This window comes from Loxodonta africana, chromosome 10, assembly GCF_030014295.1.
Source record: "Loxodonta africana isolate mLoxAfr1 chromosome 10, mLoxAfr1.hap2, whole genome shotgun sequence".
Lineage (NCBI taxonomy): Eukaryota > Metazoa > Chordata > Mammalia > Proboscidea > Elephantidae > Loxodonta > Loxodonta africana.
The window spans coordinates 16047096-16069223 of NC_087351.1; the positions used below are offsets into that span (position 1 = coordinate 16047096).

General features: G+C 41.8%; 1 protein-coding gene across 1 annotated transcript; it reads left to right on the top strand.

Moving 5' to 3' along the window:
• Positions 1–6680: 6680 nt before the first annotated feature.
• LOC111753005 (fibrous sheath-interacting protein 1) lies at positions 6681–19470 on the top strand. Its single transcript, XM_023558641.2, has 2 exons — positions 6681–7677; positions 16787–19470. Exons 1-2 carry the CDS (start codon positions 7107–7109, stop codon positions 16831–16833), a joined length of 618 nt encoding a protein of 205 aa, XP_023414409.1. The 5' UTR covers positions 6681–7106; the 3' UTR covers positions 16834–19470.
• Positions 19471–22128: the final 2658 nt, after the last annotated feature.

The following is a 22128-nucleotide window of genomic DNA, read 5'->3' on the forward strand; positions in this document are numbered from 1 at the left end:
TAAAGGCCTGGCTCTACCTCCTGGTGGGGCCCAGCCCCTGTGAGCTGCTCAGTCTGGAGCCCTTTTCTAGGCTCTCTGTGCATATTTGAGCACCTTATCTCCAGCTCTGTGTCACTGGGAATGTATGGGGCAGGGGCGCCAGGCTCCCACCAGCTGCAGAGCTGGTGCCCAAACTTCGCTTTAGTAAAAGGATATGATAGACGTGCAACAAATGGGCCATTTCAGCGGCCTGCCCAGAGCATAACCTGATCCAGGTGAACTTGCTGTCTGTACTGCGAGAAAAGAACAACTGCTGGAAATCCTCATGCGATAATCTTCTGCTAAAATGAAAATATTAGAGCCCCTTTCACCAGTCACCATGCTAGGAAAGTTGGCTAGTTCTCCTCTCACCACATCTGTACCCTGTGACTGTGTCGCCAGCTGAAGCTGAGTTCCTGGCCCCTTTTCTAAATGTGGGAATTGAGAATCCCACCACCTGCTTCTAGCTTCTTCCATCCATGGGATCCTTACCATACACACTAGGACCCTGCTGTATCCCACCCCTCTCCTCCTGGAAAACAGAAGCAGAAAGCCTGGATTTCTGGTGCCACAGAGACCAGCTCTTGCACCTGGGCCACAGAAGACCATCACAGAAAGCTCAGGGACCAAGCAGCCTTTCATCAGGCAAATCCATCAGTCAGACCCTTCCAGAACCTGCCTGGCCCAGCTGGTTGGGGAAGATAGGTGTCCTGGGCCAGGGTGGTATCCAGTTCTGCACGGTTACTTTGATATGCCAAGCCCTTCATAAAAGTGAGCTTCCAACACCTTGTCATCATCTACAACTGCTTGCTTTCATCTACAACTGCTTGCCTTGACCTACTTCACACTACCCGCAGATCCTCCCCGCCTCTGACTCACTCTCTTGTTTACGGCCTCGCCTCAACCCTCAGGCCTAATGTATTACACCATTGCTCTGGCAGTCACCTTTACTTCCTTTTGGGCTGGAGTTCAGCTTTTCTTCTGGCCACACAGCCTCTGGCTATTCTGGTTAAAATTATGCCAGATCTGCCCTGGTCTCCAGGACCCTTTGTCCCTGGTGTGGCCTTTACATCATTGTGTGGTCTTTAGATAATTTGTATAATCAGGGTAGCCTGCGTGTAAGAGAGGGAGGCAGAAGGTTAAGGAGGGAAGGAATTAGGAGGGGAAGGAAAAAAAGTAAGCCCATTTCTATTGTGAATCCTTAGTGCCGTTGATACAAACATTAAAATGAACACCAATCATTTTACTCCCAGGATTTTTAGGCCTATTACCTTTCTGGAAATATTGAGCTAAAGGGCACAGAGACCACAGCCAGTTATTAGTGGGTACTGGGCTCTTCAGGTCACATAGAATGAGAACTGGAGTCAGTTCACGCTACAAAGGCAAGGTGAGGTTATGGGAGAGTAGAAACCATTAATGAGCAGAGATAACTGGTTTGTGGGAGAGTAGAAACCATTAATGAGCAGAGAAAACTGGTTTGCAGAGAGGGGAATGCATCGGGCAAGCAGTGAGTTAAGAGACCACAGGGACGCAGAGAGAAAGAAAGTTACGGTGCATGTGACTTCTGTTCCTGCTGGTTCCCCAGCTCCAGACCTCAGGAGGCCTGGCTGTACTTTTTTTTTTGCTACTTGTTGGTACCTGTAAGGTGGTCTCTTAGATTAGATCTTATAAGAACCCTCAACCCACCACCTTCTTCTTCTTCCTTTGTGTTTTTTTTTTTTTTTTTTGAGATAAGGATTCCTGTTCCTTATGGCCAAAAACCTTGACTAAAATAAACTACTGCGGAGGTGTTGCCAGCAGTGGTTGCCACTTGAGAGTTGTAAACTCATATCTCGGTGATTAAGCAAAGGGTGGAGTGTTTTCTAGTTACTTGTTTTGAAGTAGAACTTGATGTCATTGAAAACTATTTGTATCCCTACCCTTCTTGTTAATCGTTTAGGGCACTCTGGATTTCCACCCTTTTTCACTTGTGATAATGGCATTGGCTTTATAGGGTAAGTCTTCAGGAACTCGGTGTTTGGGAAAAGAAAATAAAACCTGATGCAAACTCACATCAAAGGATAAGATGGCCTCTGCTGGCCTATAATGGTGTACTCTCTGATAATCTGCACCAGAAACGTAATCCTGATTGCCTTGTCCACAAATCCACTGCCCAAATAACTGGAGATTTTTATAGCTGGGGAAACTCCATGTATACAGGATAGGAGGGGAGGCATGGCTGGGCGGGAGGGAGTCCACAGTCTGTGTCCATCTCCAGTCTGTGTTCCATCATCCAACTTAGCTCCCAAAGCAAACTGGAATTTATCTGGCGGAGAAGTATAAACGGTGGGCACCCCAGGGGTGGAATGGTGACTGCCTTGTTCTGAAATGAGCTAGAAGAGAGAGCACTTTGTAAATTTGCATAAAACAGTGAGCTGGTCTGTGTAATAAAGTCTAAAATTAAGTGAAATACATTACAGGAAGAGTTTTTATATCTGAGAAAATGGACAGAAAAATGAACATCGGTTGGGGAAAGGACGCTTGGAGAATGGTAAGGGGAGAACTCAGATACAGCGAGAGGTAGTGTCGCCTAGTGGTCCTGGAACCAGACTACCTGGATTCAAACCCCAGGCCCACGACTCACTAGCTGTGTGACCTTGGACAGATTATTTAATTTCTCAGTGCCTCCATTTTTCAATCCATAACATGGGAATATCAATAGTACCTACTTCCTAAGTTTGTTGTGAAGATTAAAGGAATCCATATGTGTAATATGTGTAGAGCAGTGTTGGGCACAGAATAGGTGCTTAAAATTATTCTGTAAACTCTCACCCAGTGTGCCAACAAGACCAGCGTGATGGTGATCATCCCTAGGGCTGACATGAGAAATGACACCACCAGTGTAGTACCAAAACCCACATATTTTTCCTGGAGGGAGAGTCCAATGCATCTACTCTTTGATTCCAAACTACAGAAAATAAGCTATGGCTGAAACAAAAAAGACAAATCATGAAAGGGCTACTTACTAAATGGAGATGGGAAGATAGGGGCTTTTGTATAAGGAGAGAAAGTAAATTGGGCTCTATCTGGAATAGAATGAACAATGACTAGTTAGAGAAATACTAGAAAATGAGAGTTGGTGTGAAAGACAAATGTTTTGAGGTAAGCACTTGATCAGACGATTCTGTGACTGCTTGCCGGGTGAGTGCTTCAGCTGTGGAGCTCATTAGCTCAGGAGTTTCAAGAGCAGTTTGGATGTGTGTGGGTTACGGCCCCTTAACTATCAAGGATAGTTAGGGATGTTTGTGATAGAATCCTAGCTGAGTCCCGTGTAGCATCTGTAAATAACTTACTTTAATGGAGTGCATCGAGGAAGCCAGGTTGCTATCAGGAAATATGTCTATAGAAGCATTTCTGGTAATTGACCTAAAGAGGTCTTGTAAGAGATGAACTTGAATCTCCAAGGCTCCGATAATTTATTGTGATCTTTTTCACGTTCCGAAAAAAGAAATTTACTTTCATACTAATTTTGCATTTGTGATATTTTATCCTTTTTCTTAAAGAAGCTCCCTCCCCTCACTCCGAAACGATATATCCTTAAAAAAACCAGTGATATATCCTTAGGCTTCATGAAACCTGGATCAGCAGCTGATGCCCAAAGTTATAATAGATTGGTGATTTTATTTTAATGTTTCAAATTTTTGCTTTTTATATTAATTTTTATTTTAAAATTGAATGCATTTAATTGTTTTTATATTTTTGTTTTAAATTAATTTAAATTTTTATCACAGTAATAAAAGGAACTGAAGAAAAAGCTGTATTAAATTTTTTAAAATAAAAATGACAACCTCTTTTGCCATGCTTCCCCACCCCTTAGTCTTACTTTCCAGAATCAACCATTTTCAATTCCTTTAGATTCCCGCCCCCTACTATTTATCTCTGTATTGTTTCTTAATAACTTGCTTTATTAACTGGTCAGTTTTAGAATTATATATTGACTTCTTATAATAGTAGCTGTGGATTTAACTTTGTACACCAAATGCTTTTCTCTCTCCTCTCATTTCCCTAAACTAGTTAAGTCACAACATTGGTTACCTCAATCATCAATATTTACATTATGATTTAGACTGTGTAAATATTATTCACAGCAGAAGCAAGTACTATCTTCTGGTAGCCTTTCTTGTGAAACTTTTTGTTTGTCTTAGTGTTAATTATCTTATTTTTCTCTTGTCTAGTTTTCTCTGTGCCTGCGCAGTAACTTGCCTTTCATTTTGTATAACTTTTTTTCCCCTGAGATAATAATTGCCTTGTTTTACCTTCTGTTTAGCTTTCTGTGATCTACTCAAATACACCATCAGAATAGCCATGCATCTATCCTATAAATATTATTTCTGAAGTAGCCAAACATGCCAGGTTATATACCAACCTCCCACCCTTTTCTTTTGTCCCTAGAGCCCTCTTCCAGAATCCACCCTCCTGCTCCAATCTGGACTGATTTTTTCTAGGTCAGGAGTCATCCTGAAACTTCTTTTTGCTGCTTTCTGGGTTAGTAAAGTCCATTTTCTGGACTTTATGCCATCCTCTGTCTTTGTTAATACCTTTGTTTTTATGGAGCACACCCTTTACGAGCTTCCTAAGAAATGGTGAATGAAAAGTGAGTCTTTGCATGTGTGAACATTTCTTTATTATACCTTCATTTGGTTTATAGTTTGGCTGGGTAAAGAATCCGAGATTGAAACTAATTTTCCCTCAGAATTTTGCAGGTATTTCTCCATTGTCTTTTAATTTCCAGTATTGCTATTGAAAAGTTTAATGCCCTTTTGATTCCAGGTCCTGTGTATGAGATCTGTTTTTTCCTTGGAAGGTTTTAGAATATTCTCTTTGTTTCTGGTGTTTGAGATTTCATAATGATGAGCCTTTGGTGAGGATGTTTGGTGAAGGTGGCACTCTGTGAACTCTTTCTAAATTGTAGGGGATTGTCTATTTAGTATAAACAATGTTATAGAAGCAAAATTTGAAAGCGTTGTTTGAAGTACTTAGAACCATACGGTGGCCATACACCTTGAAGGCATGCAATCCTACCTGATTCTGGAAGCTAAGCAGGGTCGGGACCTGGTTAGTACTTGAATGAGAGACCTGCTGGAAATACAGGGTGCTGCAGGCCTTAAAGGAGCCCTGGTGATGGAATGGTTAAGTGCTCGGCAGCTAACTGAAAGGTTGTTGATGGTTCGAATCTACCAACAGCTCCGCCAGAGAAAAGACCGGGCCATCTGCTTCTGTAAAGATTACAGCCTAGGAAGCCCTACCAGGCACTTCTACTCTGTCCTCTAGGGGCACTATGAGTCAGAATCGACTTGGCAGCGCACAACAACGGCACCATACAAGGACTGCCTCCGTTTTCTAGTTGACTAGTTAGGGTGTAGGAAATGCTCCTGATAATTGGCACGTGGCTTTATGGAAGTTTAGTGATAAAGTACACATCTGGATGCCTGAAATGTCTACTGCTTAACAGTAGGATTTGCTAATGTATAATTCAACTCCTGTTTGTTGACATGTATATTAACTTTAGGGTAGATTATCTGAATTTTGAATTCCAGACAATTAATTAAGAATATATTCCCAGATAATTTCTTCTTACTCTCAAATTCATTGTGGCTCTATGAAAACCAGGTTTTAATACAAAACAAAAACCAAACCAAACTCAGTGCTGTTGAGTTGATTCCAACTCATAGCGACCCTATAGGACAGAGTAGAACTGCCCCATGGAGTTTCCAAGGAGCGCCTGGCGGATTCGAACTGCTGACCCTTTGGTTAGCAGCTGTAGCACTTTTAATATAGGGAAGTGAAATATAATTTTAAATCACTGATATAATTGAAAAGTGGGATAAAATATTTCTTTTATCTACTATTTTTTATTAGCTGGATTCAAAGCATTGCACAACAATGTGGAATTAGCTGTACTATTTCCAGTAACTGAGATTTTTTTCCCAGTAATTGTCATATACAGAATATTTTTTACTGTGTACCTTCAAAGTAGGACAGTGGTTATTATTATTATTATTATTATTATTTCACTTCGTTGAAGTAGAACTTCAGGTGAACGCTCTGCAGGATTGTTTTCTTACGGAGACTTCTTATTCCTAGAGAATTCTGTCCTCTGAAAAGGAGGGTTAGCATTTTCCTAGGTAGTTCACTATGTAAATTAGGAAGGCCTTGATTCTTTAGCAAAGGAGAGATTTTTTCAGTGTGTTTTAATATATTTTAATTCCGTACCATTATGAGATTGTTGCAACTTAGGTGGCATGCTGTTCAGTTGAATTTGTGTAGAACATAGAACTATCCTTTGGTTTCATTTATTTTACCAATTTCCTGAGAATACTACTAGGAGAAAAAAAAAATGTTTTTAAATCCTTCAGGTCTTGATTTTGGGAGAAAGACCCACCCTGGTAACTTTGACAAGCAGGGATTAAATGTGTGTGATCAAATCTTCCCAGAAGGCACTGCTCTTGGAATGCCCCTGGCCTCTGCCTAAATCTGTAGCTTTGAAGCAACTCCACATCTCAGGATGCACCACCCCTCCGTCCTTCCTTTTCTATCTTCAGCAGTATTGTCCACTGAAAGTTGTGGACAGACACAGTTGTGGAGAGACATAGGGATTCCCATGGGCGGGTGTGGTCCCCCTGTTTGCCTGGTGTCAGGGAATCGGGTGGTGGTGGGGTTCACACTGCGGAGTGGATGGGGACAGAGAAACACCTATTGGAGATTACGATAGGATTCCTGATTACTTATCAAAAAGGTCGTTGCCTACTTCCCTGCTCTGTGTCCCAAGACGTTTTAAACAAAGGTGGTTTTCTGGTATCTCCATTTCAGCTCAAGTTACTTCTCTTCCATGTACAGAGAGGGTGTTGGTGGTTAATTGGTGCATTAAAGTCTTTCCATCAATGTTTGGGATTTTCCCTGGATTTTCATGTGCGTGATTGATTCTAAACTTATTTTCCAGAGCTGCTGTGCATTTACCCTGCTGTTTTTGTTTGTTTTCCTATTTGGGTGTTTTCTGTAAGGGGATTCCTGGCGCTTCTGCTTATATTGTATTAAGAGGCTTACCAAAAATGAGTAAATTTTTATTCCATCAATTGACTATGAAAAATTTGGGTTTGTTTCACCAGTTAGATTCAACATCACTTCTCTCTGAGGAACAGTTGAAATCTCTGCTGGATGAATGCATACTCAAGCAGAAATTAAACATGAGTAGACTTTCTTCAGAAGGAGAAAACAAAGACATTAAGGATGTAACATTTGAGTTCCCCCAGCTTTCCAGATCGGTCCTCTCCAAGTTACTAAATGGATCAGAAACAGAGGTGGAAAAGACTGAGGCAGAAGATGCAGACGCCCTTGAGAATGCTGACTGTGAGACGTCTCGAGGCTACTATCTCACCAAAGCCTTGACTGGGCATTGCATGGCAGACACTCTCGTCATTGAAGCAGAGCATATGAAATGCCTCCCATTTCCCAAGGATGCAGTTATTAGTGACACAAAAGATTATTTTATGTCGAAAACTCTTGGCATTGGGAGACTGAAAAGGCCCTCTTTCTTGGATGATCCACTGTATGGCACCAATGTGAACCTTTGGCCAGAAGATCAACATGAGAATCTCAGCTCTCCAGAGAAACCAAAAACAGGTGAGGCTTGGAGAATATGTCTTTTGGTATATAATTCTTAGTAAGCATCTTAATATAAAGATAGTTTAAGTTAGTTTAGGATAAGGAGGTACATTTTTAAGTCACAAGATGGTGTCAGTTCAGCATGCAAACATAAGGCCATATTTATCGATGTTTCTGTGAGATCAAGGTTGAGATTAGCACTGTTATGAAATACATTATTCTTGACGGTAATTAATTCTCTCATTCAGAAAACATTGCTGATTTCAGAGGAAAAGAGAGAAGAAATTAGTTTGAACAGAGACAAATAATTTGAATAGATTTCTTTAACATTTCAACTTCCGAACGCCAGCGGTGAAAATCTGTTCCAAGGAATGGACTTTGCGAAATGCCATGTATCATGGTGGTTCTGTTAGTTTCCGTGTGGAGGCTTCCTGTCTCAGCCTACTCGTACATTCTCGGTTTTAAAAAAATTTTGTTGTGGTCTAGTATTGTATTTTACAATGGGAAATATAAATATTATGCCAGTTTGTGACATAAGCAAATTCTCAGTTATTCATCTATGTCAGAAATCTGTGTTGTATTTGGTGAGTCTACCTACTTTTGTGGTTTCAGCTTTTACCTTTCATGCAGATTGTTCTTGACTATATTGCCCATTAAATCTATGTCTCTTTTGATTTATTACCTATTAAATCTATAATCTATTAATTCTAAAGTAATTCCTGAGTCCCTATGTCTAACTGCCTGCTAGACAACTTCAGCTGGATGTGGCCTCAAACCGATGTCCTCATCCTTCCCTCTCAACTCAGATTTCCCTCTTGACTTCACTACTTCTGTTTCCTCAGTCATCCAGGCTTTGAACCTGAGTCATTGTTGAATCTTGCCTTTCGCTTGCTTCCTACTTCCAGTCTTCAAGTATGGTTTGCTCTACTCTGGCACTATCTTTGAAGCCATCCCTCCTTTCTCTTCCTCCTGCCTCAGCTGGACCAATGAGATAAGCCTCCAGACAGGTCAGTTTGGAGGCCTCAGTTCCTTCCTCTCCTCCAGCTGTTGTCCACTAACACTAATCTTCCTAAAGTACATTTTTGGTAGCCACACTCTCCAGCTCAAAGAGCTCCTGTAGCTCTCCACTGCCTACAGAATGGAACCCAGGTTCTTTAACTTGCTATTCGGGTCCTCTGCAATCCAGCCTGAAGCTCTCTTCCTTATCAATCTCTAACTAGTTCCCTAATTGTTATTCAGGCTACACCTAATAGGTCTCAAGATTTACAGTACTTCCCTATGTCTCTGCTATTGTTCAGGCCCTTTTCTTCCTCAAGATTGTCCATGTCACCTTCACTGGTAGTTGAATTCCAACACCATTTTTTAAGAAGCATGGAAATATTGGAATCTTCCCTGATCCCCTCTGTTGGAAGTTCTATTTTTCTCAGTACCTCAGCACAGTGGTTCCAACTGCTCTTTCCCATGCACTGCTTTTGGTGGAGGGGTAGACCTTTAGAACTTCCTAATCTGCTGTTTTGCATAACTACTTGCTGCTTTTGAAAACTTTGTATTCTGTAAGAAACTCTCATACCAGCTTGTCTCCTTTGGCTCTTAGAAGTCTGTTGTATGCTTCAGCCACACTAATTAATCCAGGTGATTCAGAGTGGCCACAGCCTGGGGGCCTTGTTTGCTGATTCCCCTTCCCCTACCCCAGTCCAGGGAGGATCCCATCCCCTCAGTTGTTTAGGCAGCCTCCAGACAGATGGGAGTAGTCACACGCAGCAGTCCATCAGCAAAAGCTCCGTCTCTTTGGCACTTTTATGAGCCAAAGGGGAACATGGTTCACAGTTCACAGCCAGCACCTCAGCTCTGTCACAGCCCCACGATGGCAGAGGCGGGGAGGAAGAACAGCATCTAAGGCAGAAAGAAGAGATTTCCTACTGTTTCAAAATCCTTTTTTTTTCTTTCAATTCAGTGTTCACTTATTACTGGAGAATAGCCTCAGTTCTTGTCTTCGTTGTAGGAAAGAATTCAGACACTGAGACAAAGTGCGTCAAGCAAGCAAGGGATTTTCTTAGTTAGCAGATGGTTAATAGCGAAGGTACACTTGACTAGAGAGTGTCAAGCGGGCTGCTCAGAGGGAGAGTCTGAGAGCTCTGATAGTTGTTTTCTTAGGGTTTTATACCCTTCTTGTCTCTTATCTCTCCCTGTTGATGTTTAACAGCCAAGACAGGGACCCCTATAGAGACTATTTCCTTGGCTTAAGGTTTAATTACCAAGTTAGGGACCTTATCAAGTTAGGGACTTTATCAAGTCAGGGACCCCTATAGGGGTCATTTCCTTGGCTTAAAATTTAGCTTTGTAGGGACCATCTTATTGAGGAATGTCACCACCCCTTATCTCTTCGTCTTCCTGAGTGCAAGCTCTCCCCCTCCCCCTTACATCTCCCCCACCCCCGGCCAAGAGCCATTCTCCCAAATCTTTGGGGTTGTTGAAGGGGGGTGGTCCGTCTTCTGTAGCCGCTTCTTGCTGTTAATGGGGCGTAGAGCTGGCACTTGTTCTGTAATGGGGGGGTTAGCTTGACTTTGGGAGCCGGGAGCCAAGGATGGAAGTGTTGGGCAGCTTGATCTAAAGGGCTTTCAGGACTTGTATTATTTGATGATGTCTGAATTACAGCCATTTGTAATTGAAACTTTTGTAACCTGAAGGATATAAAACGAATTAGTATTTTAAAGAGACAAGGCCCAGATAGTAAAAGAAGAATCAAAGACATTAAAGGGCCAAGGAATGGTGTTTTCTTGGGGCCCTTGGTCTATGGTGGCCAGTTTATTGAAATTGGTAGGTTTAATTCTGTAGGCATTCATTCTCTCAGCCAGGCACAGTAACATGTGGTCTCTCGCCCATCTGCCTCCCTGGGTATTATAATCCCATCCCGTGTCTATGCCTGGGACTGTGGCAGTGCCCATGGGGTAGGCCTGTTGGTTTTGTATATATAGCCCATCTGCAGATCATCTGGCTGCCTCGGTGAGATTTAATCTTTCTCCCTTGGTGAGTGTTTGGTAACAGATTAGCATTATGTCTTTCTAACCCAAATCAAAGATGAGTGTTAAGTTCTTAAATTTTTCTATACAGTTGTTAGAGTCGTCAGAGAAACTTCCTAGCTCTGTTTTTAGTTTTCCTAAGTCCTGCATTGAAAAGGGAACCTGTACCCTGACTGGTCCATTAGGGTCAGCCACTTCTTGAAGGGGACACAGGTAAGGTGGTGAAGGTGTTGTGGGTGAGGAATTGGAGTAGGGAGGAGAAGGAGGAACAGACATTTCTTTGGTGTTTAAGGGTGGGGTTGCAGGGTTGGTAGGGTTTGGGTCTAAGATGTCTATTGTTTGGTTTGTAACGATGGGGAGAACCGTGGGGTCTATCTTACACTTTTTACACAGTTCTAGGTTTTCCCTTAAGGCCATAAAAACTTAGACATAAGGGACATCTGTCCATTTGCCTTGTTTCTGACAAAACAGATCTAGCTGAAGGATAGTATGGTAATTTAAACTTCTCTGTTCTGGCCAAATTTCTCCATTTCCCAATTTATATTGAGGCCACGCGGTGTTACAAAAGAAGACTAATCTCTTTTTCTTCAGGGTTTGAGGGTCAAACCTGTCCCAGTTTTTGAGGATGCATGCCAGAGGTGAGGCTGGTGGTACTGAGTTTTGGTTTCCCATGTGGAAAGGAACAGAGTGAGTCATAGGGGGTAGGACGTCTCCTGTGCCCCCCATGTTAAATCACTGCCTGCAGAATGTGTCCCTTCTCAGGCCTGGGTCTCCAGAATTAACTAGTCTTACTGTGTAGCCTGTCCTGAAGTTTCTTGCCTAGAAATTTTCTACTGCCTCTGTCTCAGGGGTCCTGATTCTTGTCTATGTCTGTGATCTTAGGGGGACATGAACCTATGTATTTGTCGATGTCCTTGTTCTGCCAAGAAACTCATTATCGCATACCCCGCTAGCCATTTCAGGGTGGGGGTCCTTTGTTCCTCTGTCTGGGAAGCCTTCATTTTATTGGCAAACTTTACTATCCACTGAAGCTGGCACCTTGATTGCCTTGCCCCCTGACATACCGCATAATCTTGGGGGCCCCTTAGAATTGGGCGTAGGAGGTGATTTAGCATTTGTGGGAGCCCCTCTTCTGTCCATACCCAAGGCGGGTAATCTTATTATTTTCAGGGCCCCTCCCTTTCTTTTCACTGCAGAACCAACAAACGCGTTCCTCATGTCTGCCCCTCTCTGTATACTTGATGAATTGTTTCTGCACGCTGAAAGAGGGAGTCATGGAGCGGAGGGCTGTCGTAAAATAGACTCCTGTAGTCTACTTCTTTGTATACTCTCGGACAGTCAGATTCTTTCTCTGCCTGAGTAGCCCACTGACGCTCCCTAGTCAAGTGTACTTTCGCTGCTAACCCTCTGCTTACTAATAAACCTCTGCTCGCTTGGCACCATTTGTCTCAGTGTTTGAATTCTTTCCTACACCAAAGACAAGAACCGAGGCCATTCTCCAGTAACTTAGATGCCGTAACTCTTTGACTGGTTTCTAGAGTTGAGACTTTTGCTTCCACTACTTTCTGTTTGTTTGTTTTCCTACTTTTGTTGCGGGGGTACAGGAGCTGCTTACATCACTATCTTGCCCACTTTTCAACTGTTGGGGTTTTTGTTGTTGTTGTTAGCTGCCATCAGGTCGGTTCTGACTCAAAGCAACCCTGTGTGCCGCAGAACAAAACATTGCCTGGTCCTGCACCATCCTCACAATCATGGCTAGGTTGGAGCCCACTGTTGTAGTCACTGTGTCAGTCCATCTTGTTGAGGGTCTTCCTTTTTTTTTGCTGACCCTCTACTTTACCAGGCACGATGTTCTTCTCCAGGGACTGGATCTTTCTGATAACCTGTCCAAAGTATGTGAGATGAAGTTTCGCTATCTCACTTCCAAGGAGCAGTCTGGCCGTAATTCTTCCAAAGACAGACTTGTTCATTTTTCTGGCAGTTGATGGTATATTCAGTATTTTTTGCCAACACCATAATTCAAAGGCGTCAGTTCTTCGGTCTTCCTTATTCATTGTCCAGCTTTCATGTGCATATGAGGGGATTGAAAATATTTTGGGGATTTTAGAAGATCAATAAATAGCAGCCCTCTCTTCCCAAAGGAGAGATAGATGGAGTCTGAGAAGCAAAGATGACGGAGGTCAGCTTGCTTGCTGATAAAATGTAGGGAATTAAAGAAGTGACCTGAGCATGCAGCCAAATGAGGTTCCTAATGCTATGCTCCCTAAATTAACTTACCTACCCAGTCCTTGGCGCCCTGGTGGCACAGTGGCTAAACATTTGGCTGCTAATCAAAAGGCTGGCAGTTCGAATCTACCAGCCTTTCCTTGGAAACCTTATGGGGCAGTTCTAGTCTGTCCTATAGGGATACTATAAGTCGGAATCGACTCAACGGCAATGGTTTGTTTTTGGTATGTAGTCGCTGGCAGAGGTGGCAAACCTCAGGCCTCACCTGTGGAGACCTGTCCCTGTAAAACCAATAGCAGGAGGAGCAAAGAATGCACCCTCCCTGCAACGGGGTGGGGAGCGGAGTGCTGACTCCTGAGGAGGAAGGGGCCAAACTGAGCATGGCCAGCTCCTGCTCCCAAGCACACCAGTCAGATAACTGGCTCTTCCTCTGGTAGAGAGAGGGGGAGAGGGTGGAGTGAAGCCAGGAATGTTGCTCCATCCCATGGAAGTGTGAGGAGGGTGGGGAGTAAGTGTTGTCTGGTCACACTTAGCCTTGGAGGCACCACTGAAGGCACTGGCATGCCGAAACAAAAAGCCTCAGGTCTGTGGTTAGTCTACTATTTAATCAGCTTTCTTATGCTGCAGGGCTTTCTAGGTAATCAAAACAAACAGGCATCTATGCATGTATAGTGTTCTCCTTTTCCCACGAGCATTTAAGCTAGTTATCCACAGAAATTCATACGATAAAATGGAAAAATGTAAGTAATGAAAAACAAACAGTAGGGTAGGGCAAAAAAGGGACACAAAGTCAGGCACATCCTGACAGGGGACAATACTATACTAATTCTTGAAGGAAAACAAAGTGGAATTTTCCACAGTACCCACTGAACGAAGAGGTTCTTAAAATTTTCTATAACACGTGCAACAACGAGTCACATAAGGTTGTTTATAATACCCCGAATGAAAACTATTGTTGTTGTTAGGCGCTGTCTGTGTACAACAAGACGAAATGCTGTTGGGTCCTGCACCATCCTCACGATCGTTGTCCTGTTGAAGCCCAGCTGTCCTAGTCTGCTCAGAGTTGTCCCGGTTTTTATACTGAATGTCCCACATTGTGGAAAACTCATTGGTCCTGTGATAAACTCTGACCTGTCTTACAGGGTCGCCGTGAGTTGGAATCGACTCGACGGCAGTGGGTTTTGGTCACTCTGAATTAAACTGAGGACATAAAACCAAAGAGAAAACTAGTTATCCAAAAGACAAAACTAGTACAGTCCAGGTGAGCAGCAGTACCCCAGGCTAGACTCCAGCCCAGCAGTGTGATGTGGTCTGCTCTGGGTTAGGCAGACTTGGGTTTGAATCCTTGCTCTGCTACTTCGTAGCCAGGTGGTTTTAGGCAAGTTATTTAATCACTTTCTCTCTCTACACCTTAGTTTTCTAATCTGTAGAATAAGGGTGGCATTAATACTTCCCCCATAGGGTTGTACTGAGGATAAAATGCAAAAATCCATATAAAGTGACTATGAACACAGTGACTGGACCTGGGTGGCTTCCATGATATTTAACATTCAGTCAGGATTTCCCATAAAAGTTTGCCTTTCTGACTTTCTGACAAATCAGAAGGTCCTGCCACCACCGGTGGAGCTGACAGCAGATGATCCCTTTAGATGGCACGTGCATTCTCCAGGAGGATGCGGGCCCTACCTGGTCCTCTCCACTTCAAGTGCATGGCCCTTTGGGGATGTTTGCGTTTCCATCCCACACTATAAGCACCTGCTACTGACTCAGAGTGTAGTCCAGTTGCTGGGAGCCCGTTGGAAATGCAGAGCCTAAGACCTCACCCAGACCTCCATCAGAATCTGCCCTTTAATGAGATTCCCTGGTGGTCCCTTAGTACAGCGATGTTTGAGAAGCATTGTTAACAGCCACAGAGCTAATCACAGAGCCCATTCCTAGCCAGGTCAAGCATTGGAGTCATCTGGGGAGCTTTTTGCCTGTTTGTTTTATACCTCTGTCCAAAGCCCTATCGAGACTTACTGAAATCAGGGTCTCTGGAATGGAGCATTCAGGCTGTTAAATTAATGGTAGTGAAAGGAATTCACCATGCAGGTTCAAGAAATATGGGTTTCCATTTAGATGAAAGAAAGCTAATCATGTTATTCTATTGGGGTCCTCTGATAGAACAAGTTCTACCAACAGCTGCAACTGTATGATCTGAGTATACTTCGTGTGGGAATTCTGCCCATCAAAAGGTCTGTTTGATTGTAACTTGCTCAGTGAAGCCTGGTTGCAGGTGGATTGGCTTTTGGGAAGGATGTTGCAGTAGTTTGAAAGATACTAAACCCACTGCGGTTGACTCGGTTCCAACTCATAGTGACTCTATAGGACAGGGTAGAACTGCCCCATAGGGTTTCCAAGGAGCTGCTGGTGGATTTGAACTGCTGATCTTTTGGTTAGCAGCTGAGCTCTTAACCGCTCTGCCACCAGCAGCCCTTGAAGGCTGAAGGTATTGGTATGTATCAGTACTCACACTGCCTAAGTACTTTAAAGGAAATCAGATTGTTTTGAGGACATTTTCCTTAGTGTGGGTCTGATGAGTTAGCAGTGGAGTAGTGAGAGTCTAGAAACGTTAACACTATTAGCTGACTTTTTTTTTTCCATTAAAAAATATTTGGCTTGCTCTTAGGGAAACGCTTAACTCATTGTCTGCACCCAACTCATTGTCTGTTCCTCTCAAAAAGTGTGTGTCCTCAGGCCTGCTGATTGTTATTTGTTTAATTACTTTTTCAATGCCACTGTAGGGTCGCTATGAGTCGGAATTGACTTGACAGCCATGGGTTATCTAGTTGTTTCTCAAGCGCATCTAGTGACTTAATCTCCCTTTCTGTGCTCAAAGCAACCCTTAGGCAAAGTTTGACCACAGAAATCACAGCTGCAGTGTTAGAAAATTCTTTTTGTGTATAAAACTTTGGTATATGTATTTTTTTTATAGAGTAAGTTTACATTTGATGAGTTTCTCTTTCCAAGTTTCTGTCAATTAATTTTCTTTAATCAAGATCTTCTTGCCACTGATCATTTTTGCTGTTTGTTTTGTTTACTTATAAAGCATGGCTTTCTCTATCATTTGGTTCAGTAGCGCAGAATGAACAATGGCACGTTTGAGACTTTCAATATGTAATTATAATGTACTTAGCAATTTATCAGTTACTGGGAACTTCTGATTCTCTTGTTTCGCTCAAATTGGGTAAAAGTAAAAAGCGACTGGAGATCTGCTGTAATGATTGTGGAATAGAATTGCTGGGTCTATGGCAACCTTTTGAGGAACTGCCGGGCTGTCTTCCAAAAAGGCTGCACCATTTTACCATTTTACATTCCGACAAGCAGCGTATGAGGGTTTATTTCTCCTGATTCTCTTCGATTGTCTTCTTTTATCTGGTTCTGTTGTTAACTCTGCCTTTTCTGATAACCTTTTTATGAGGTCAGAAAAATATTTCCATTCCACTTCTGTTGGTGTCACAGTTTTTTTCTCACATGGCAGAAATGAAAGGCAATCGGTTTTTATCTACCGTAAATGTAACACGTACTTTTGGCTTCACCCTACTTTCCAGAAACTTAGTACAAAGCAAACAAGTAATTTCAGTTTCCGTCTCCAAACCCATAGCCATTTTAGCTTTAAAACTCAAAATAGTTTTCCCTTGCCTGTAAGCTCCATGAGGGCAAGCACCTTCTCTTTCCTTTTTCGTTGAAAACTTTGTATGCAGCTCATGGAGATTGTTCAACACAGATGAAATGAGAATGTCATGTCTTACGGGTAATATTTTTATAAGCTGAACTGTTTTTCTTAATGACGCCCACGTATCCGGTTGTCTACTAACTCTGCTTGTTGTTTTTATGCGCAGATGAAGAGGAACTTGAAGATGTGACAGAAGAGTGTAAAGAATCTTGATTAAGCAAAGACTTGCTGGGGGTACTTTTTAGAAAGTTGGTCAAGTCTATCATTGCCTTTTTTTCCTGGATTCTATGAACTCAGTGACTACATGGTGGAGACCGTCCCCCAAATAATGACTTTGTCGTTGGGATTCTCCCTGTGGATTACATTTCCCTGATAATTTTTGAGGCTTGTCATGTAATTGCTCCATGGTTTTTCTTCATTGAAATTCTTGGACAGTGTTTTTTATTGCTAATCTTACAACATCAGGGATACTTTATAGATGGATTTAATGCATGTGTGCTGTGTTAAAACTAGCTGCAGTGCTGTGACTGTTTGGCATTTGATCTTGCATGTTTCCACCTCATTGTGGTTCAGACAGCTAACGTTCAGCGTGAGTTTTTGCTCTGGGCCTGCTTTTCCTCCTTGCTTCCTCTCCAATGTCTGTGAAGTAAGCACAACTTACCAAAGAGAGAAATGAATTGCACCAAAGCAGCGCTGGGATAACTTACACAGTCTTATCAGCAATAATACTTTTCTTAAGCAAGAGTTTGACTGAATCATTTGATGTGTTTCTTTCAGTTTATCTTATTTCAGAGTCTGAGCCGTTCAGAATACAGCAAATAGATCAGCTACTTTTTTTGTTTCTTTCTGCAGTATTATTTTAAGAGAAAGGGGCTTATCTAGGTACCTGTCAGTAACTTAGACTCATGAGAAAATTTTATGTCAGCACTCTGTGAGATGAATTGGCATTAGAACTAGAAGTCCAGTTTATTTCCGATTCACAGAAGAGCTGACGGTTGTGCTGCCTTTAATGACTTTCAGAACGGTGTAGTGTAGCACTATTTTTGTGGGCCCGTGTTCATCTACTGATACCGGATGACGTTAATGACCACGCACATCGAATTTCCTTGACTTTTTAATGAATGATTCTGTAGCCACCATTTTCAAAGGTATCAATAGGCAATTTTATTTCCGATTCCTTCTATTTCAGTTTCCTGTTTGTTCATTTAAAATAGCAGTGGTTCAGGCTGATGTCAGCCTGCTACAATGTCATGGTCCTTTATTTTGATGCCAAAAGTTTTGCTGTGGGGGATCAACAGAAGTTAGGAGTCGTGATTTTAGACTCTCACGGAATGACATGTGATACTCCCACATTGTTGTCAGGCTTGGGTCTGAATAGTCAGAGGACGGAGAGATATGCGGAGGAACTTGAAGTGGGGACAGAAAGAAGCCATCGTTGTCCGCTAGCCTTTCAGAGGAGCTCAGCTTTCTAACGCATCCCTGGTATTTTGATGTGTGTGTGCATGTGTGTTAATGAGAGAGGGAGGGAGAAATGGAGAGAAATTAATTTATTGGTTATCTCTCAGCAGAGCTAGCAGCTCTAAGATAACTGCTCTCAAAAAGAAAATGAAAAGAATTTTCAGGCCAGTGCTGCAAAGGGCTTGCGGTTTTAGCTGGCTTCATGCTGTGTTGCTGCAGTGGTGTTTGGGGACGTAGTTAGCATTGCTGTTAGAGGAGTTTGATGAGGAAAGGGAAACAGCGTGATCTTAAGTGATGAATTCTGCGGGAAAAAGGTGACCCCATTCCATAGCATGCCAACTAAGGGTAACTACACGGGACTGGTCAGATGAAAGTATGATTCAACACAGAGGTCCAAATTAAAAAAAAAAGTCACCCTGATTTAAACAGGAAGTGTTCTTGTTAAAAATAAGAGTCCTTATTTTGTTTGCCTCTGGGTCTGAGTGCCCCCGAATAAGATACTGAAGAAAAGCTCTGGAAGAGAAAGAGCTAATTCATCTTGGGAATGGATTTGGGAACTTATAGTTCCAAGTTTTTCTACTATGACTACTTAGAAACTTCTCGCCCCACCTTCATTGTAAATTCCCATAGGATCTAAGGTTTATTGCCCTTCAATCTAGCTCTCCCCGAAACACACAACCATAAACTCTTGTCACAAGAAAAAGCAATCATCTCAATGATGTAGTTTTAATTTTTAACACGTCTTTTATTTCAGTACAGCCTGCTGATATGAAGGTCAGTTCAGCGTGAACATGAAACATGCCTAGAGAAAAGTTCTGCTTCCAGACCCTTTTTCTGTCCCATCTTGCTGTTTCCAGTCAGTTTTATTCCACCACCTAAAAGTGATTTAGGACTCTCTCTTAGGACTTCGCAGGTTGAGCTCTTCTATGGCTCAATGGTGTATTTGCTTCCAGTAATTATTTCTTGGAGATCAGTTCTCCCACCTCTGCAACCACTAACAATACTTTCTAGCTCTTTCTAGCTTCTTCGCCTGAGCACTATAAAATGATTGGGCAATTTATATTTATATATTTATATATGATCATGCTACCCCAGAAAGATGTGTTTTAAGAACAGTAGAGAAGAATTAACTAGGGAAGAAAATCCTCTCACTCAACCAGTCATTTCTAGTGTTCAACAGACCTTAAAGCCAGAAGTTTTAAACTACTCATAAAATTTGTTCTTCTGTCTGCTCTTACTGTACTAGAAGTTAAAGAAATTAATTGGTCATATTCTATATTATTAGTCCATCAGAAATTCAAGGTCCGCTTATTCTAACACTTTGACCTCTTCACAAAATAATTTGGCATTTAAAATTTTTTTTTTCTAGGATTCCTTCCAAATTGTACATTTCTCTATGCATGTGTTTTTGATAAATAATGAAAGTATTATTTATCTCCAAAGGTGATACTTATTTTTTTTTAATTTTTGTGCTTTACTTTAAGCAAAAGTTTACAAATCAAGTCAGTCTCGCATACAAAAATTTATACACACCTTGCTGTATACTCCTAATTGCTCTCCCTCTAATGAGACGGGCTGTCCCTTCCCTCCACTCTCTTTTTGTGTCCATTCCACCAGCTTCTAACCCCCTCTGCCCTCTGATCTCCCTTCCAGATAGGCAATGCCAACATAGTCTCAAGTGTCTACTTGATCCAAGAAGCCCATTCTTCACCAGCATCTTTTTCCATCCCATTGTCCAGTCCAATCCCTGTCTGAAGAGTTGGCTTTGGGAATGGTTCCTGTCTTGGGCTAACAGAAGGGCTGGGGGCCATGACCACCGGGGTCCTTCTAGTCTCAGTCAGACTATGAAGTCTGGTCTTTTTATGAGAATTTGGGGTCTGCATCCTACTGCTCTTCTGCTCCCTCAGGGATTCTCTGTTGCATTCCCTGTCAGGGCAGTCATCGGTTGTAGCCGGGCACCATCTAGTTCTTCTGGTCTCAGGCTGATGTAGTCTCTAGTTTATGTGGCCCTTTCTGTCTCTTGGGCTTGTAATTACTTTGTGTCCTTGGTGTTCTTCATTCTCCTTTGGTCCAGGTACAAAGGTGATACAACATTTGGCCCAGCATTCTAGGGATAATTCCTCCCTTCTGCATACTTCCAAAGCTTCTCCACAACCTGCAGTCATGTTGTCTGCCCAGTGCTGAGAGTCGCATATGCTTCATACCTGTGTCTCCCTTTGTGTTCATTGCTCTCCTTAGAAGCAGAACTGGACTTTGGGAGGGAATCAGTAAATGATATTTCATAAAGATACATAAATTGTATCTTTTGGGGGGGGGCCCATGGTTTGGAGGTCATTTCTCTTTTATATGGTGTTAATATGCCAGGCTCATTTGTTTTGCTCTTTTCCAGCAAAATGTGCATTCTAAGCCTAGGTCCGAATAAGTAGGTTTTCTTAAATCTTATAAACCCATTGCCGTCGAGTCGATTTCAACTCATAGCAACCCTACAGGACAGAGTAGAACTGTCCCATAGGGTTTCCAAAGCTGTAAATCTATACAGAATCAGACTGCCACATCTTTCTCCCACAGAATGGCTGGTGGATTTGAACTGCTGACCTTTCAGTTAGCAGCCAAGCGCTTAACCACTGCATCACCAGTTCATATAGGAAGTGTGACTGTTACTGTGTCTTACTGTAATTTCTTTTGTATATGCTGTACTGGTCTAAGAATGGAATTAGCCCACACTTCATATAGTTAAGCCAGTAGAGAACACATAAACATGGACCCAGGAAGTATAAATATAAATTTCCATATGGTTTATTGTTGTTCCTTGTACATAAGAAACAGTAATACACAACTTACACTGTTTTAGAATGTAAAATGGATAAAATGTACAAAAAAAGCACATTCCTAGAAAAAAGGTATTGGCAAATTGTAAAAACTGGGGAGGGGGGTAAAAAGCGAAAAACAAAAACGAAACAGAAAACAAACAAAAGGAGAAAAACCAACAATTCTTCAATTCAGTGTGCAAACATTTTATAAAAATAGAAATACTAACTCTACAGGCAGTATTTCCTGATAAATTATTTAAATAGCATATCTACACAATCTGAGATACCTATTCCAATGGCAATGAGAAAATAATTTATAAAAATAAAGCAATGGTATACAAGATGATAGGAAAAAAAAACCATAACGTTCAGAAATTGTATTTAACATTTCAATGCTACTTTCTTGTTGGGAAAACTCTTCTGCAAAGAATTTCTATACTATATACAGCATTGACTTTTTTAGGTACTACAGTAGCTTTAAGTTTGTTAGACATTTAAACTCTTTCTGCTTGATCCAAAAATTCTTTTCTCAGTCACACAGCAAATGAGGTAATATTTGTATATAAGTTTCACCTTTGTCATTTTTTTCTCTTTTGGAAAAATGAAAGAAAAAAAAAAGTGTATATGCTTTTCTTCTCCCTGGAAATAGGCACACGGGGTGGGGGTAAAACAGTATGTAAAGACCTCATGGCTTTCTTTGCCATCTAAAAATACTTGCAAATGGATAACAAACTAATTCCACTTGAAAAGACAAAGCAAAGCAAACAAAAACCAAAAAAGAATCCCAAATCGTTCACCCTAAGCACAAAGCAAGGGGCAGCTCTGTTGCTGCTTTTCCTTGTGCCATTCTTAGAGACTGGCTGATGACTTGCCACTGCCTGACCGCCAACGCTTTCCATACGAAACCTAAATCAGGTAGAACAGAGTTAATAAATAATCTGTATTTACAATCTTAAAGGTCGCGAAGACGCATAACAAAGGTGGTATGGATCGTCCTTACGCTGCTTCCTGTTCCATGAATAGTCCTTCAGTCAGACCCTCCAGAATAGGTACAAAAATAAATATTTTACATTGTAAAGGCTTTGTAAAGGAAAACAAACAAACAAACAAAGAAAAACTACAGTCCAAAAGAGAGAATTGGAGAACTCCAAGATATTCAGAAAAAAACAGAGAAGAGGAATGTTTTAGTTGATATTAATTTTGTGCCTTTCTAACCATAAAAATATAAGCACGGCTGCCC

Bases quoted from the DNA above. Each gene is read 5' to 3' on its own strand.
- LOC111753005 (XM_023558641.2), top strand. From the start codon at position 7,107: ATGAGTAAATTTTTATTCCATCAATTGACTATGAAAAATTTGGGTTTG. The intron at 7,678-16,786 runs GTGAGGCTTGGA...TTTTATGCGCAG, and splicing joins TCCAGAGAAACCAAAAACAG to ATGAAGAGGAACTTGAAGAT.